Source organism: Pseudonaja textilis, chromosome 2 (genome assembly GCF_049901715.1).
Source record: "Pseudonaja textilis isolate UNSWEBS1 chromosome 2, rPseTex1.2, whole genome shotgun sequence".
NCBI lineage: Eukaryota > Metazoa > Chordata > Lepidosauria > Squamata > Elapidae > Pseudonaja > Pseudonaja textilis.
This window is the reverse complement of record NC_141991.1, coordinates 11,769,943-11,787,492: the sequence shown is the minus strand read 5'-3', so window position 1 is coordinate 11,787,492 and position 17,550 is coordinate 11,769,943. Positions and strand designations below refer to the sequence as shown.

Sequence of the window (17,550 nt, the reverse complement as noted above, 5' to 3'; positions counted from 1 at the left end):
AAGCCTGGAAGGAGCAAGAGTGAAGAATAGTCCACAAAATATTCCATAGATGTTCCATAAAATTGAAGGAGGTGATCTTCACTCAGGGGTTGAATTCTACCAGTTTGGACTGGTTCTATAGAATTGGTCTAAAGGGGCGTGGGGTAGGGGGCACGCTCCCAGGCTCCATTTTTTGCCTTCCTGGGCCCCAGGGAAGCCTTCTGGGAGCAAAAATGGAAGTCCTGAGGCTTTGCTGAGGCCCAGGAGGCAAAAAAATGGAGGGTGCTGCAAAAAAGCAAGAAGCCATGCCCACCCGGTCACATGGCTATGCCCACCTAGCTATGCCCACTTAACCATGCCCACAGAACTGGTTATTAAAAAAATTGAATCCCACTCCTGCCTTAACTGTTATCAGATATCATCTTTCACCATGCATATATTGGGGTCTCTATGGCAAATTTCCCATCTGTTACCTCAATGCAGAGTTTCATAGGCACAAGCTACTAGTCCCCACAAAGGTCCCCACAGTCATCCTCAAAATGAGCAAAGATATTTCTCTTCCTATCTGCCCATTGACCTGCAAACCAGTTGTTCATAACATTACTTTTATCTGGGGCATCTGATTTCATTTTGGCTTTATTGGCAAAATTCCTTCAGTGTTGTTGTGTACAACTTCCATTTCCTTTAGAGATTTAATTTTGGATCTCAGTAGTTCATACTGGATATATCTTTTGGTTTGGTTACTTCTGTGAAAAGTGAACAAGAGTGAAGCCATTTTCATGTCATTTTATGATCAGAATATTACTTTATGATCAGACCTCATTTTGTAAGCTGTGTTTCAAAAGTATATTCCAGTAAACTTTCTAAATGAAGTAGTTTTCCAAGGAGGGATTGTGACAGTTATTGAAACACCTTTAACCACAAAGAAGCAACTGTATCCTGTTTTAAGATGAATCATTGTAATGTTAGTTCCTTGTAAAAGAGGATAAAAAGATGAGTGTAACTGTGTTCGGGGTTCCATCTTTTGCCTTGGATGTGAACCCGTTCTGCAGAATCGTAAGAATAAAAGCAATCTGAATGAAGATCCGTGTCGTGTCGATGTTTGTGTGAACGCAATCTGACACTTCCCATTGGTTTTCCAAAGTTTGCAGTAACAATTGTGAATGGAAAAGACAAAGAACATCCTTTGCCATCCTCCTTTTCCAAGCCATTCTTGATCCTTCTAACAAGATTTTTATGTCAGCTGAAATGGAGGAGTCTTACCAAAGAGTTTTCTATGTCCTGTGTAACATTGCCTATTTTCTCTTCGATCCCAGCTTCATTCTTTCCTTCGAACCTCTCAATTTTATAATAATTCCATCAATGGGGTCTATTTGGATGAGAATGGAGAGCTGGTAGCTGACCTGGACATTGTGAACACGGTGGTTTTCTCCAATATGTCTTTTATCAAAGGGCCCATTGGGAGGCTAGAAAGAGTGGGATCCCTGGATTTCAAGTTGATAATGAACCTGAATGCTATTGCAAAGATGGAGATGCTGAACAAGGTGGGGAAAAGACTTTATTCTGCTCTTTATGAAGGTCTTTCCAAGACTATTGTAAAATTGGAGCAGGGGTGGACATGGGATGCAGTGGTGAGATTCAAGGTTTTTTACTACCAGTTCTGTGGGCATGGCTTGGTGGGTGTGGCAGAGGAAGGATACTATAAAATCTCCAGACAGGGGTGGTATTTGCTGGTTCTCCAAACTACTCAAAATTGTCACCACTGGTTCTCCAGAACTGGTCAGAACCTGCTGAATACCACCTCTGTTGGGATGTCATCTCAGTTCTCCCAGAGAGGAAACGTCTTCCCATTCAATGTTCAGGTGTCTATGAGAGAAATATCCTTAACTATTCCAATGAACTGTTTATCAAACTTCTACAAGGAATCTGGATTTATATCATGGGACAAAATGATTGATTTTGTCAAAACAGAAATCTATTCAACTTTCTTTTCAGTAGGTACATTGAGAATCTATATATATAAAAGTGAAATACCACTTATGCACCATTGCAAAATTTCCAGAACCATAAAGCTTACAAACTTGAACATATGAATTGACATATGTTCCTCTTTGTTTCTAAGTGCTTACTAAGAAAGGATTTTTCGAAATGACCATCAGAGCATTAATATTTCATATATTATTATTAACACCCTCTGATGCTAAGGAGTTCTACTCCCCCTCACCATCTGAAAAGAAATCTGTTCCAAATGCAAAACACAAGCAGAGGAGAGGAGTTTCAGTTTCAGTTTTAGTTTCACAGCACCAAGGAGCTTTAGTATAGAACAGTTGAACTAAGCCATGCCTAGGCTCCTTGCTGTCTCCTTCTTGCTCACATAGCAAATATTGATTCAGTTTCCAAACAGCTCTCAACTCTCTCACACACTGACAGGACACTAGCCAGATGAATACTGATGGATGCTGATAGGCAGAGGCAGAATTTCCCCCCCTAATTTTTCTCCCCAAAAGCTTAGCCCGACCACATAGTTTCATAGCAAAGCACAGGTATCGAGCTAGTTTAAAATAAAATTGTAGTAGGAGAAACATTAGAAGAGAAAGTAAATAGACAAACAGAAAGCAACCACATGAGTTTGAGGAGCTCTTAGTTTCTTGTAGTCTTTCAATTTAGCAAAGCTAAACCTTGAATTGGAGACGTGGTGGCTCAGTGGCTAAGACGCTGAGCTTGTCGATCAGAATGATTGGCAGTTCGGCAGTTCAAATCCCTAGCACCGCGTAACAGAGTGAGCTCCCATTACTTGTCCCAGCTTCTGTCATCCAGCAGTTCAAAAGCATGTAAAAATGAAAGTAGAAAAATAGGAACCACTTTGGTGGAATGGTAACAGCACTCTGTATGCCTTCACCATTTAATCATGACCACAGAGACATTTTTGGACAGTTGGCTCTTCAGCTTTGTAACATTGATGAGCACTGCCCCCTAGAGTCAAAAACGACTAGCATGTATGTGCGAGGGGAACCTTTACTTTTTACCTTTTAAACTTTTCTATTTTAGGAAATAAAATAATTCATATTGTGGAAGTTATTTTTTTCCCTCTTTCTGGCCAGCCCCAGCCTCCTTCCAGGTGTGTGGAAAGCTGTTCTCCTGGATTCATGAAGGTGGCTCAGGAAGGGAAGTCCATCTGCTGCTACAAATGTCGTCCTTGTGCAGAAAGAACCTTCTCCAGCCAGGAAGGTGAGTGACAGCAGGAAAAAGGGAGGATCATAGATCTCTCCTGAGATTTTCCATGAACAATTATTTTGAAAGGCTTAGCCAGAGTCCCACCTCTTAAGCCTTGATCAGCATATACATGGATGTCATAGTGGATTATAATAAGTGATCTAGGAGGTTAATATCAGCTTTGGAAGCCACATTGAGATCAGATGCTCCCACACTGCTACATCTGAGCACATCATAGATTGTACTTAGTGGTTCGGTTATGGCAGTGGAAAGCTTTTTCAAGAAAAAGGCACATAATCCACCAGGGCCAATAAATAGAGATGGTTTTAGTTTACAGAATGCCTTTTCAAAATTCTCTTCTATAAAATCAATATGTAGCAGATCATTATAATTATTTATGGCATGATTAGGAAATGCTGTTGACAAAGACTGAACTGAAAAACGTGTTGAAAACATTGGGCTTAATAGCTTCATTATTATAGTCTTTCCCGTTAGGTCCTTTTTAGGGGTGGCATGGTTTTCAAGTCTTTAACTTTGGTATTTACAAAATTATAGAAGGAGCCGGTAGATTTTGTATGTAAGAGTTTTTCCTCTAGTTTAGTAGTAATTGGGGCATTCTGCCTTTATCTGACAGCATAGTGTTTTGCAGCGGCTTTTAAAGTTAGCTATGTAGTCAGTTTGGTTTTTTTGCCAAATATATTTTTTTTCTTTTGATTGGCGCTTCCTTATTGTTTTGGGTAATTTTTTTTTCTGGCTTTGGAGGTTGCTATTGTTACATATAGTTTGATGACTCTTTTGACTTTGAGCAAAAAAATATTTTTTTAAACAAATTTTATTAATTTTTAAAAACAATACACAGACAAACAAAACGTAGAATATAAAAACATAGGACATCTATTCTGAAAAACAAATAAAACATCTTATAGAGACAGCATAATTCCAAATTATCACAGTTCCATATAAGCACAATTTAATATGCATATTTATCTTATATATTCAACTTCATATCTTTTCCCAACTTCTCTCTATTTCTCCCTTTCCTTCTATTCAATTATATTTCTTTTACCTTGATTTGTATATATTCATTGTATCCACCTGTCTTATTTGCAATTGCATTATTCTCTTCCAACATTCTTCTAGAGTTTTATTAATTCAAACATAAACAAACAAAACACCAAACATCAATACATAAAACTTCTTTTTGGAAAGCGGCTTAACCCTGGGTTACATTTTTTTGTACAGACATAAATCAAATTCATTATTTATTTCATCTCAATTTAAATAATTATACTTGCATCTTTTATCCCTTCTCTTTCAATTATCTATTTATCTTTTTTTCTAATACAATATTTCTCCTGTAATCACTGGTTGAAGTATGACAACTTTTTATCTTTCCCCTAAATTTAACACTTAAAATAATACATACTTTCCATACTGATTCTTCTTAGAACATTCTAAGTACTACATTTTAGAATAGAAAAACAAAAGAAGAAAATTAAGTTTATAATATAGTAAATACAATGTTCCATAGGAAATTAAACTCTATTGTTAAATCTTAGACATTTTTATACATTCCCTTTAATGTATTATTAACTGATATAATATTTCAGTTTTCTAACTCAATTTCAAATACTAATATCTACAACAGAGTCTTATGTACTTTTGCAGAATCTTTTTTTTAAAATTATATTTTACCCTTTGTCTCTGAAAAAACCTGTTTTTTAACATCTTGTTTTAAACCTTTATGACTTCTCTTTCCTTTTTCCCCTCCTTTCTTATCAATTCTAGCCTTTTTGCCCCCTATCTCTCAAACTCCACTCTCTTAATCTCCCCTCTCTGTTGTATTTCTCTTTTCTGTTGCTTTCTGACATTATATCGATTTTTCACCTTATTTTTCCCTTTCTTGGTTGCTTTTTTAAGTTCTGAATTCTCCATTTTCTTTCCCCCCCCCCCTTTCTCTTTTCTTCCTCAACTAAAATTATATGTCCATTAAAGATGGCTTCTTCTTCATCATCCCAGCTTTCATGTTGTTGTATTTCCTGGTAGGTAGAAATTGCCATTTCTAAAAAGTGAAAAATAGATCCAGAAGAGCCCTTGCCTTCTTGTTCCTCTTCTTTTAACTTTTGAAATTCCATTTGCAATTCTTCAACAGATAATGCCATTTTTTTTAAACAACCCAAATGTTTTTAATCTTTCAAAAAATAGTTCCCCAAAGTCCCAAAGCAGTCCAAATCAAGACAAACTATTTCATTAGTACTTTCTTTTTTATATATATTTTCTTCCTGGGGTAGAATTCAATTACACAGTTCCAAAATATTTTTTTAGAAATCTTATTGCCATTTATTTCTGATCTTATAAACTCCAAGCAGTCTCCTCCAGTACAATCTTAAAATAAGTTCTTTACCTCTTCCTTCCCACTTACAGCAAAAAGATTTTAATTTTTAATTCCAATGTTCAAAAATCTTTTATCCCTTTGGTTTTAATTTTCAAGTTTAGTTATCTTCTGTGCCCAAGCAGGTTTTTCAGATTTCCACCTGCTATTTATGTAGGGAAGGAGAGTGAGAGAAAATACCTTTCCCTTTCAAACTTTCTTCTGCCGCTTTTACACTCTTCTTGGGAAACAATGCATCATTCAAGAGTTTAAATTTTCAGGGTATTTAGAGGTTTCTTGTTGTCCCGGTTCAGCCAAAAACTTTCACTTTCCCCAACTTCCTCCTGCACAATCTTGTCCAACTGCAGGCTTCTTTGTGGTGGCCATTGCTGAGCATGTGGCAGTGTGGAAGCATCTGGTCTCAATACGGCTTCCAAAATTGACACACGTACTGTGGTAATGGAGTCTGGAAAGGATACATTCAATCACATCTTGCAAAACAAGTTTAGATTGAAAGGGGCCACATTTAGTAAGAGGAGGAATTCAGGCATTTTATTTGCAAGTATTCTTGCATTTATTAGCTTGCATTTAAGGTCTGTAGTGGTGGACCTGGAAGAAGTTGGGGGCGTGCGTGCCTAGTTTTGGTTGTTGGGGAGGTGGCAGTTGGGACGTGTGATGCTGGTCTTGCATTTGACGCAGTCAGTGCAGTAGTCAATGTATAGTTTGGTCTCACCTTGGTCCTAACATCTTTTAAGTTCTGAGCAGAGATCGTGAGCAAGGGCACATTGTAGTATTGACAGGTTGGGCTGTGAGCAAAGTTTCTTATGGTTAGTACTGCTCTCTGTGAGTGAGTTTATTGTGTGGATGAATCTGCATTTGCTGGTTTCATTCTTGCAAACGATTCTGAAGAAGCGTGGGGCCACCCAAACAATGCATTTGATTAAACAACATGTTAAAGGGTGTTCTAACCAAGGCTTCCAAGACCGTAATTAAGCACATGCCTAGTCCAAATAACTCTTATTTTATTTCAATGCTGGGAATTATATTCATTCCCAGCCTGTAATGAGTCCCAAACACTCCCTTGAGATAAGCACCCATCTTTATCTCCTTTGAATTGCAGCCAACAACTAAAGTGCCAAATTAACTGTAAAAAATTAACTGAAGTTCAAAGTCCACACAAAGCTTCATGGTTTAATCCGAACAGAGCAAACAACTTTGCTTCCTGCAAAGTTTTCTTTACCTTTGCACTTCCTTTATACCTTAGGAGAGGGGCAATCACCTCCAAGCCTTACTCCCAAGTTGCCCCTTTTGTCTTAGCTGCTCTTGCCTCCTAGCAGCTCTATGCACATGTGCACTGGGAACAGGCTCCCCTTGTTCCTTTGCCTCACTGCTGCCAGACTCTGGAGGCTCTGGAGTCAGCACACAACTCCCAGATGGTTCTGGACCCATCTCTGCATTGGATGCAGGACCCTCATCCAAGTCCTCCCCTGATTTCTGAACTGGTCCCCATTTTTCCCCATTGTCTGATTGCACTGCCGTCTGCACAGGCTACTGGCTAACCACAACAAAGGAAGACCATCCTCTTGCTCTTTTTCAGATGCAGACAAATGTACCAAATGTCCAGATGATCAACATCCAAACATCAATCAAGTTTACTGTATCCCCAAGATTAAAAGTTATCTTTCTTATAAGGAAAATCTGGGGATCATCCTGACTTCTATTGCCTTGTTCCTCTCTTTAACCACAAACTTTGGCTTGGGGATCTTCATCAAATTCATGGAAACACCAATTGTAAAAGCCAACAACCGGGACCTCTCCTATATCCTCCTGGTCTCCCTCCTGCTTTCCATCTTGACCTCCTTCTTGTTCATTGGCCAGCCAAGGAGAGTGACTTGCCTCCTCCGACAAACAGCCTTCAGCATTGTCTACTCAATTGCCATTTCTTCAATCTTGGCCAAAACGATCACAGTGGTGTTAGCCTTCTTGGCCACAAAACCAGGGAATAAAGTACAGAGATGGTTGGGGAAGAGCTTGGCCAATTCTATCATCTTTTGTTGCTCTGGTGTCCAAACTGTCATCTGCAGCATCTGGTTGGGAATTTCCCCCCCATTCCCTGATTCTGATATGCACTCCCAACTTAGAGAGATCATCCTACAATGCAATGAAGGTTCTGTCACCATGTTTTATGTAGCCCTTGGGTACATGGGCTTCCTGTCTGCTGTTTGCTTCACAGTGGCTTTCCTGGCTAGGAATCTTCCTGGGGCCTTCAATGAAGCCAAACTGATCTCCTTCAGCATGCTGGTCTTCTGCAGTGTCTGGGTGTCCTTTGTGCCCGCCTATCTGAGCACCAAAGGAAAGTACATGGTGGCAGTTCAGATCTTCTCCATCTTGGCCTCTAGTGCTGGATTGCTGAGCTGTATCTTCATCCCCAAGTGTTATATTATTATTTTTAGGCCTGATCTGAATACCAAAGAACATTTGATGTCAAAATAAAAAAAAGACTTTTACAAATGTATTATTTTTCAAAAATGACATTTACTAGGCTTGATAAACAGGTTTTGGTCATTTAACATTTGTTTGTTTATTAAACCTAAATGCAACAACATAAAAACTCATACAAACATATTTGGGTGCCTCTCCTTATCTTCATAGAGATCCTCCTTCATATGGAAACAGTTCCAATGGAAGCAGAAGACAAACATGATAGAAGAGCCCAAGGACAATTATTCAGTTGGACTCTAAATTGTGGGAATTTGTGGGAAATCCATTGACTTTAAGAATATCTGTGAGAACAATAGGCAAAGTCTTACACCTGTCTAATTATATCAGATACCATGGATTCTGTTGGTTAATGTGTGGAAAGATAGATTTGAAAACAGTGACTTGAGATGAGATGCCTCTTTCACAAATAGCAAAAAGAATAAGAGACAAAATGGAAATTCTGTCTGTCTGTCTGTCTGTCTGTCTGTCTCTCTATACACACACACGCACACATGTATGTGTGTGTGTGTACAAACACACACCTATACCAATCTCTCTCTCTCTCACACACACAGATACACATACATATATGTGGGTTGTGTGTACGTACATTTTTCAAGAGCTCCATTGCACTGATGAGCTCATGAGGCCCTGAAAGCTCCATGATAAAAAAATTTCTGATAACAGAAATATGCAGTAAGTCATCTTTGATTTAGCCAACTCTGAAAGTATTTGAAGAGAGAGAAAAATGGACTAAACCTTAGAATCTTGTGGGCTGTCCCAAGAAGGAATGTCACCATGAACTCTCCTGACACTGACCTGTGCATGGTCATCCACACACAACAGGGATCAGAATACTAACTTCCAACCCTTTCCCTTTTATCAGATGTGGCAAAGATAGTTGACCTCTAAGCAGCAGTTGACTTCTAAGCAGCTTCTGGAGTGGATGGTCTCTACTTGCAGCTCCATAGTTAACTCTGGATAGAGAAGTTTCAGGGATGCCCTTGTGCCATTTTCATCCATATATTATTTTCTTATTTGCATGGCATAATTCTGAATTCCAGAGGGCCTCCAGAGCCTGGGGGAGGCCATTTTCACTCTCCCAGAAGTCTGGGGGAGGCCTCTGAACCCTTGGGAAGGCAAAAATGGCCTCCCCTGGGCTTTGGAAGCTCACTGGAAGCTGGAAACAGACAGGGGTGGGATTCAATATTTTTAACAACTGGTTCTGTCGCCATGGCTTAGTTGGTGGCTGTGGCTTGCTGGTCACGTGACTAGGTGGGCATGGCCACTCAACAACACTCACATCAAGGGGTGCTTCTCCTTGCCTGGCCTCTCATGACAATGTGGATGCTGCAATGATCGTAAGTGTGAAAAATGATCATAAGTCACTTTTTTCAGTGCCATTGTAACTTTGAATGGCCACCAGTTTTAGACCAAAACTCAAAAAGGGTATTTGAATGTCAATCTTTCTAGCTAGCCAAGAAGCCTTGCTGAATGTCCCTTATCTTAGTTCCTTGTCATTAAAAGCTTCTTTGTGGCAGCTCTGCTTCATTATTCAACAGGGGGGTATTTCCTCCCTACACCAGTGTAAACAGCTTAAAATAACCCTTCCCCTTTAAAAAAGTACCAGCAAAGAAAAAAAAAACCCTCCTCTGGAGACAGTAAGTCTAGGCACACTGCCAAGAATGCAAGAAGGGTGATAAAAAAACCAAAAGATTTCTTCCAACAACTAGTTCTCCAAACTGCTTAGAAAGTTAACAACTGGTTCTATCAAATAGGTGAGAACCCGTAGAATCCCACCCCTGGAAACAGCCCTATTTCCAGACTTTTGTACTTCCAGGAGGGCCATTTTTCACCTTCCCAAGGGTCCAGATCCCTCCCCGGGCCTCTGGGAGGGCAAAAAAGTCCTCCCCCAGGTTCTGAAGCCCTCCAGAAGCTGGAAACAGGCCCGTTTCTGGACTTCCCAAAGGTACATTTTCCCCCTCCCAGAGCCTCAGTGCGGACCCTGCACTTACCTGTATTAAAATGGGCTACATGGAGACACCTGGGAGGGGTGGGGTGGGCAGGGCCAGCTGGTCAGTTGAAATATCAGTTCGGTAAACCAGATGAAAACTTAACATTTGGTGCACCCGAACCAATCCAAACTGGTAGAATCCCACCCTTGGGTCATGGAATTCTGAGGTCTCACAAGGACTTATGATGTCATCTAACACTGGCAGATAAACTAGAAAAGGTCATACAGAGTGCTGCAACATAACATAAAAAACATAACATAAAAATTGTGACGGAGCCTTCATTGCACAAGCTCTATTTCTATCCCTTCCCTTAGAGAACAGAAAAATAAACACAGATGGATGATGCTTCATTTAATGTCTTTATAAACATAATAAGTAGACTTTACAAACCAGTTGTAGATTTCTCCAACATGGAACAAACTCAGACAGAAGTAAACATGTTACAAACAGTAACTTCAGCAGCTCAGAAACAGTCATCAGTTTCACTTTAGTTCAGCAGGCAAGCAGGAGAGAAGCAGTTTCATTTTCAACAGACAGACTCAGAGCTCAACATAGCTTCAGAGCTGCAGAGCTGAACATAGAGCCATGCCTACACTACTTCTAGTTTCAGTTTCCAGCCTAGGCTAATTCTAGTTTCAGTTTCCAAACAGACCTCATTGGCTGACTTATTTGCTATGCCTATTCTTGTTACCAAGCTCTATTCCAGTTTATGAATATACTCTGACCAAAAGAAATACCTAAAGGATATTTTAAAACACAGAAACCCTGGAGAAGTCAAACAACATTGTGAAAAATGATTTTGGGAGAAATTTTATATTTAACTCCCCTGTCTGACAATCATCTGTTTTGACTTTTACACTCTGTTGAATGCTGGATTGGGAGCAGGGGAGCCATCTACTAGAGGAAGAAGATTACTGCAACATGGCAAACTTTGGAAGTAATGAAAGAGAAAATAAACAACACCTGGAAGGTCCGATATAACAAAATTAAATTCAATGTTGAGAAAAGTAAAATCCTACACTTAGGCAAGAAAAACCAAAAGTACATATATAGACTGGGTGTAATCAGGCTCAATAGCAATAACTGTGAGAGTCTTAGTGGACAAACAGCTAAATATGAGCCAGCAGTGTGCAGTGGCAGCCAAAAAAACCAATGCAATCCTAAATGGCATTAACAGAGGAATACAATCAAGATCAGGGGATGTACTAATACCTGTCAGTCTGTGCTCCATTCAAAATCCAACAAAGAAATACTCAGACTCCAATGATTAGAGCAAAGTTTTTATTTTACTGAAATTCAAAGTGGAAGCCACAGGTAGAATTCTGAATCTAAGGAATTAGGTGAGCAGATTACATATACAAAGGGATGGAATTGTTCCCACCCCCCAAAGTTCAAAAGATTCTTCCAATTAAAAGTTCTGAATATGATCATGTGGGCATCTTCAGGTGGTGATGAGGCCTCTGCCATTGACCTTGACATATTTTGATAAAACTTCGCAGCTGCGCAAAGGAAAGAAGGCTAAGCAAGGAAATAGAAACTTAAGAGCAGGAATTTATACTCCCACCCGACTCCTCATTTATAGAACACAAAAATGTAACACCTCCAGCCCTTTTCCCAGATGCAACCCTCCTCCCCCACCCCATTTACTCATGGCAGCCGAAAGATGCGAAGCAGTAGAAAAGTAGAAACGATCTTGAAGGTTGACAATACCACTCTATAAATCCTTAGTAAGACCACACCTAGAGTATTGCATCCAGTTTTGGTCACCACATTATTAAAAAAGATGTTGAGACTCTAGAAAAAGTATAGGTAAGAGATTAGAGGACTGGAAGCTAAAACATGCGATGAACTGGGCATGGCTAGTCTAGTGAAAAGAAGGACTAAGGGAGACATGATAGCAGTGTTCCAGTATCTGATGGGCTGCCACATTGAGGAAGGGGACAATCTATTTTCTAAAGCACCTGAAGGCCAGACAAGGAATAATGGGGGGGGATGAACAAGGAGAGATTTAACCTGGAAATAAGGAGAAACTTTCTGACAGTGAGAACAATTAACCAATGGAACAGCTTTGCCCTGGAAGTTGTGGGAGGGTCATCACTTGAGACTTTCAAGAAGAGATTGAACTGCCATTTGTCAGAAATGATATAGGGTCTCTTGCTTGAGCAAAGGCTTGGATTTTCATTATCACAGTGCTTTCATGCCTGTGTTAGAGCACAGGCAGCACTAAAATTAAATATCATCAATTTAGAATAGCACCAAATTCCACATCTCTGGGTGACCTTCATTAACAGTCTCTGGAGGCAAGAGACCACTTGAGCAGAAATAATTTTCTGGCTGTTGAAGTATCTTGCTCCAGCATTACTTTCTAGACATGTCCTAAAAGGAAGGACTATGACCACTATAGGGCAGTGCCCATGTTGCAGAAAATTACGAGGCTCAGACCTTGGAATCCAAAAATAAGTTGGTTTTATTTGTGCAAACAGGTTCAGAGTATTTTAGTGAGAGTCACTTCTGAACAACTTTCTTATTGAACAGCACATGCCTATATACTTCTTCAGAAGGGTCAAAATACAGAAATATAACTTGTCAGTTATTCATTGGTCACTTGAAACACAGCTTTCTCCCTCCCCTGTTGCTAGGCTAGGATGGCTGGATGTCACAAACCCATCTTGCTAAACTCCCTAGCTTGTGGTTTTGTTACAAGCGAGACAAGGTATCTTGGCAAATATGACTTTGTGACTGATAGATGATCCTTGTGGTTTGGCATTTCACAGTTGTATCATTATTTCTCTAAAATTAATATATTTTTATGTCCTGCCTTATTCCCCCCTTTGAGACTTTATTTAACAATTAAATCTCACTTTTATGGTGTCTTAGATTAGCCCTTGCACATATAATGTTCGGCATGACAAGATTAATGCTTTTGCAAAAGTAGGCAATTACAAATCCTTCTCAGATGAGTTGAAGTTGGAAAAACAAAGAACTTTCTTTAAACAATACAATTTATAGTTTGTTTCCCTTCTGAAGAATATTTGCGGTTTAGGTATTCTATCAGACAGGGAAGTTTAACCACACTGAACAGGAAACTCTTAGCTCGGCAACTGAGCAAGGAACATGTTATGGTTTCTTCAACTCAGATAAGCACTTTAAACATATTAGCTGTTAAAATTGGAAACCCCTCTAGGTCATCTAGTCCAACCCCCTTTTTGATATATAAAATCCTTTAAAAGAATTCAAAAGAATATATCTTTCCACCACACACTCTATCCCTAACACATTAACATTTGTTTTACTTGTTCTTATTTTCAGCCGTACGTAGAGGGTCAGCTTCCAGAGTGACACCAGTAAGACCTCTTCTGCCCTGTATGTTGCCTGCCCATTGCTGGTAAGGCAGTTATAAGGGGCTCTTCTTCATGCGTATCACTCATTAGACTCACCCATGAATCCCCTAATTGACTTCAAACCCCTATATTATTTCTCAAACTAGTACTTATGACAGGGGGTCTTCCAAACATCATTTCACAAGGAGATAACCTAATTCCTTTTATTCCTTTTGATTCTTTTAAACTTTGAAAGTATCACATCTCTTATAAAGGAAATCAAACAGGAGAGAACATTAGAACCTGGAATCCTAATACAGCAGACTTTGTTGAACCCTTCACCATCCCAATTTGCTATGCTCCAAAAGTTTTATTATTAGGGCTAGCTGTTTTTGCACAATGTTATTTTCCACACTTTCCTTTTGTTAAGATTTCCAAGACTGCAGTCACCTCATTTAAGGGGGTTTCTACGACAGTTAATTGTATGTCCATTAGCAATCAGAGTGCCATCCTCCACCTACATGTAGGCCCCTTTAGAGTTTCAAGCATCCGGGCATCACTGGTATCTAGGGATTCAAGGGCTCTTTGCTTTCCAAGCCTGAATTCATTCCTTCGATAGGGATTCCCCTATGTTGCTTTATGAATCTCATTACACAGGGTCCAAACCACCCAGTGGGGAGGCTAGTATAGGCATATTTTTCACATTCCCTATACATAACTTCTGGTGTAGTCCAGTTGCTATTATTTGCTTCATGATTCTTACAATAATACACTTCACTACTAGTCACATTTTTTATTAGAACTTCACTCAGTCCAGTCCCATTGGGCAAAACACAATAGCCACCCACAATTCAAATTTGTTGGATTCCATTAATCTCCCATATTTGATTCCACACACATATACGCAAAACACACAAATCTCTTGTTGAAGACATTTTAGACAATTTCTTCCTCCCTTCTTCCTGTTGCACGGTGTTAAGGTTCTTTCGACACCTAGCTGACTTGCAGTTAATTTTTATATATATAAAACTTATGTATGTATGTATGTATTATGTATTCAGCTTTGCTCGGGTATTTTCCCACATCATTGTAGTTGTGCTTTTAAAGTTGTTAGCAATGTTTCGGCAGAATCTCATCTGCCATCATCAGGCTTCTGTATTGTGTTCATCTGACTTTTACAGTTGTTTCAGTTTTAAATTTGGGGCTAGCCTACTGCAATGTCAGAATGGAGATCTATTCAACGATAACAGGTATTTATGGTAGAATTGAGATGTTATTTATTTATTTATTTATTTTATTTTATTTATTTTATTTTGATTTGATTTGTTTAGGTCCCAGTTTCTTAGAGGGTTGCAATGATTTTAGGAATTTTGTAGACGAATATACGTGGTCCCCAAATTTAAATGGTTTAGGATCACAATGTATTTTGCCCACTTCAGCTTTAAAAGCCTCTTGTAAGGCTAGTCTGACCGCTGGCCAAGTGTTTGCAAATTATTTATCCACTCCTTAAGGGAGGGAATTTCAGGTTCCTTGGTAGGTAGCTCTAGTATGGGGTCGAATTCTTGGCCTGTGGCTACCTGGAATGGGGTGAAACCAGTGCTGCTGTGGACCGAGTTGTTGTATGTTATCTCTGCAAAAGGAAGAAGGTCAGTCTAATTGTCCTGTTGGTATAAATAAAGCATCTTAAATATTGTTCTAATATGCTATTAGATCGTTCTGCTCCGCCATTAATCTGGGGGTGATTAGAAGATGACAAACCCTGGATGGAGCCTAGTAGGTTTAAAAACGCCTGCCAAAGCATCAGGTCCAGATGGGCTACCGGCAGAATTTTATAAAACATTACAAGAATCATTGAACATTCCATTGCTAGAAGTCATGAACGAAGTTATGTCAAATAAGAAGATACCTAAAACATGGTCAGAAGCTTATATTACACTTATTCCAAAAGAAGGGGCTGATCCATTTCAAATCAAGAACTATAGACCTATTTCTTTATTGAATGCAGATTACAAAATTTTTGCTTCAATTTTGGCAGAAAGGCTTAAAAGATACTTAAATAATTTTATTCATCCCGATCAGAATGGGTTCCTGCCAATATGAGGGTAATTCTGGACACTTTGGAATATTAAGAGGCGCACCCTGAAAAACAAATGGCTTTGATATTCCTAGCCCAAAAAGCATTTGATAATGTGAACTGGAGATTTATGTTACTACTACTGGAACAGATGGGTTTTGCCAGAAAATTTATTCAAGCAATAGAAGCCATATACGATAAGCAAACGGCAAAAGTAATGTTAGAGGGAGAATTTACAGACTCTATTAACATAAGAAAAGGCACAAGACAAGGATGCCCATTATCACCTTTGTTATTTGTATTGACTTTGGAAGTGTTGAATAGAAATATTAGAGAGGACCAAAATATAAAAGGAACGAAAATCAAAAAGGAGGAATTTAAACTACAAGTCTTTGCGGATGATTTGGTTTTCATTCTGGAAGACCCTCTAGAGACAGCTTTAAAATTATTGGAAAAGATAGAGACATATGGTGAGATGGCTGGTTTGAAAATAAATAAAGATAAAACAAAGATTCTGACAAAGAACATGTTATTAAGACAAAGAGAAGAGCTGGCAGACCTATTGAAAATTCAAGTTATGAATAAAGTTAAGTATTTGGGGATATATTTGACATCAAGATGCACTACATTGAAAGAGAATAATTATATTAAACTCAAACAGCAGATAGCATTTGATTTAAAGAAATGGGAAAATTTACAATTGTCATTGATAGGTAGAATTTCAACAATCAAGATGAATATTTTACCCAGAATTTTATATTTGTTTCAAACAATACCAATTAGGCTTGGCAAAGATTATTTTGAAGATTTAAATAAAATTGTGTTGAAGTATATATGGCAAGGTAAGAAAGCGAGAATAAAATTAAAACTTCTACAAGATGCTAGAATTAGAGGAGGATTTGGCCTTCCTAATTGGGAGTTGTATTATCAAGCTTCAAATTTGATGTGGGCTAAAGAATGGATAACATTAAGAAAGACTAGATTGTTGGCACTAGAAGGACATGATCTATTACTGGGCTGGCACGCTTTTCTGTGGTACAAGGGAAATAAATCGCAGGGCTATTTTAGAAGGTATATATACGGGAGTCTTTATGGTTAAATTGGGAGAAAATTAAGAGACAATGTTATTTGAAAATCCCAGTTTGGTTATCAGCTATTGAAGCTTTTTCTTATCCTATAATATACAAGAAGGAACAAACAGTTAGATATGGGGAAATATTGGATGAAAAGGGTGAACTTAAAGCGATGCAAAACTTAGAAGAACAAGGTATAAAGATGAATTAGTTTTCATATGCACAAATACACTCAAGGTATGTTAAAGATTCTAAAACAGAGGGATTTTATGATAAATTGACGGATTTAGATAAGATTTTGACAGGTACTGATGAAAAAGTGATTAAAAAACTATATGGTTTTTTACTGGAAATTAAATTAGAGGAAGAACAAGTTAAAGAAACAATGATTGCTTGGGGGAAGAATTTTCAATATGGGATTGATTTAGAGAAATGGCAAAAATTGTGGTCTCAAAATTATAAAATGACAATGTCAACAGCATATAAAGAAAATTTTTATAAGATGTTTTACGGGTGGCATTTTCCCCCAACAAGAATAGCAAGAATGTTCAAGAATAAAGGATGCTAGGAAATATTGGACTAAAATTCGCATATGGTTGGAAAAAATGACAAAGAAACATATAGATTTAAAACCAGAGATTTTTTTTACTGGGAATCTTACCTGATACATACAATAAAAACTTGAAATATTTGATTGTAAATGTATTAACAGTGGCTAGGATTGTATTTGCTAAAAATTGGAAGAGTGAGAAAATACCATCACAGGAAGAAATTATTAAGAAAATATTGGAATGTGCTGAAATGAGTAGATTGACATTTGAAATTAGAGAACAAGAAGATAAACAATTCTTTGAAGTTTGGGACCTTTTCTATCAATGATTAGATAATAAAATATACTAATAGAATATTTAGAACCTTAGGAAACAATGAATACATATTTCCTTTTTTTCTATGATATTATCTTTGTAAAATTTTATTAAGATAGACTTGCTATGACTTTATGATTTGCTATAAAATAAATTAA

General features: G+C 38.2%; 2 protein-coding genes across 5 annotated transcripts in view; both read left to right on the top strand.

Moving 5' to 3' along the window:
* The window catches only part of LOC113451824 (vomeronasal type-2 receptor 26-like), a 500,191-nt gene that overhangs the window by 44,694 nt on the left and 437,947 nt on the right, over positions 1-17,550 (top strand). The window lies entirely within an intron of this gene.
* LOC113451996 (vomeronasal type-2 receptor 26-like) overlaps positions 1-17,550 on the top strand; it is a 452,458-nt gene that overhangs the window by 10,447 nt on the left and 424,461 nt on the right. The window contains exons 4-6 of one of the 4 annotated variants that reach the window (XM_087927788.1): positions 1,296-1,523; positions 3,081-3,207; positions 8,216-8,551. In XM_087927788.1, the coding sequence (XP_087783914.1) occupies positions 1,296-1,523; positions 3,081-3,207; positions 8,216-8,334 (474 nt within the window). In that variant the 3' untranslated portion in view covers positions 8,335-8,551. Of the gene's footprint in view, positions 1-1,295; positions 1,524-3,080; positions 3,208-7,160; positions 8,552-17,550 lie in introns of those variants that run through there. The other 3 variants (XM_087927786.1, XM_087927789.1, XM_087927787.1) reach the window with 3 other exon arrangements.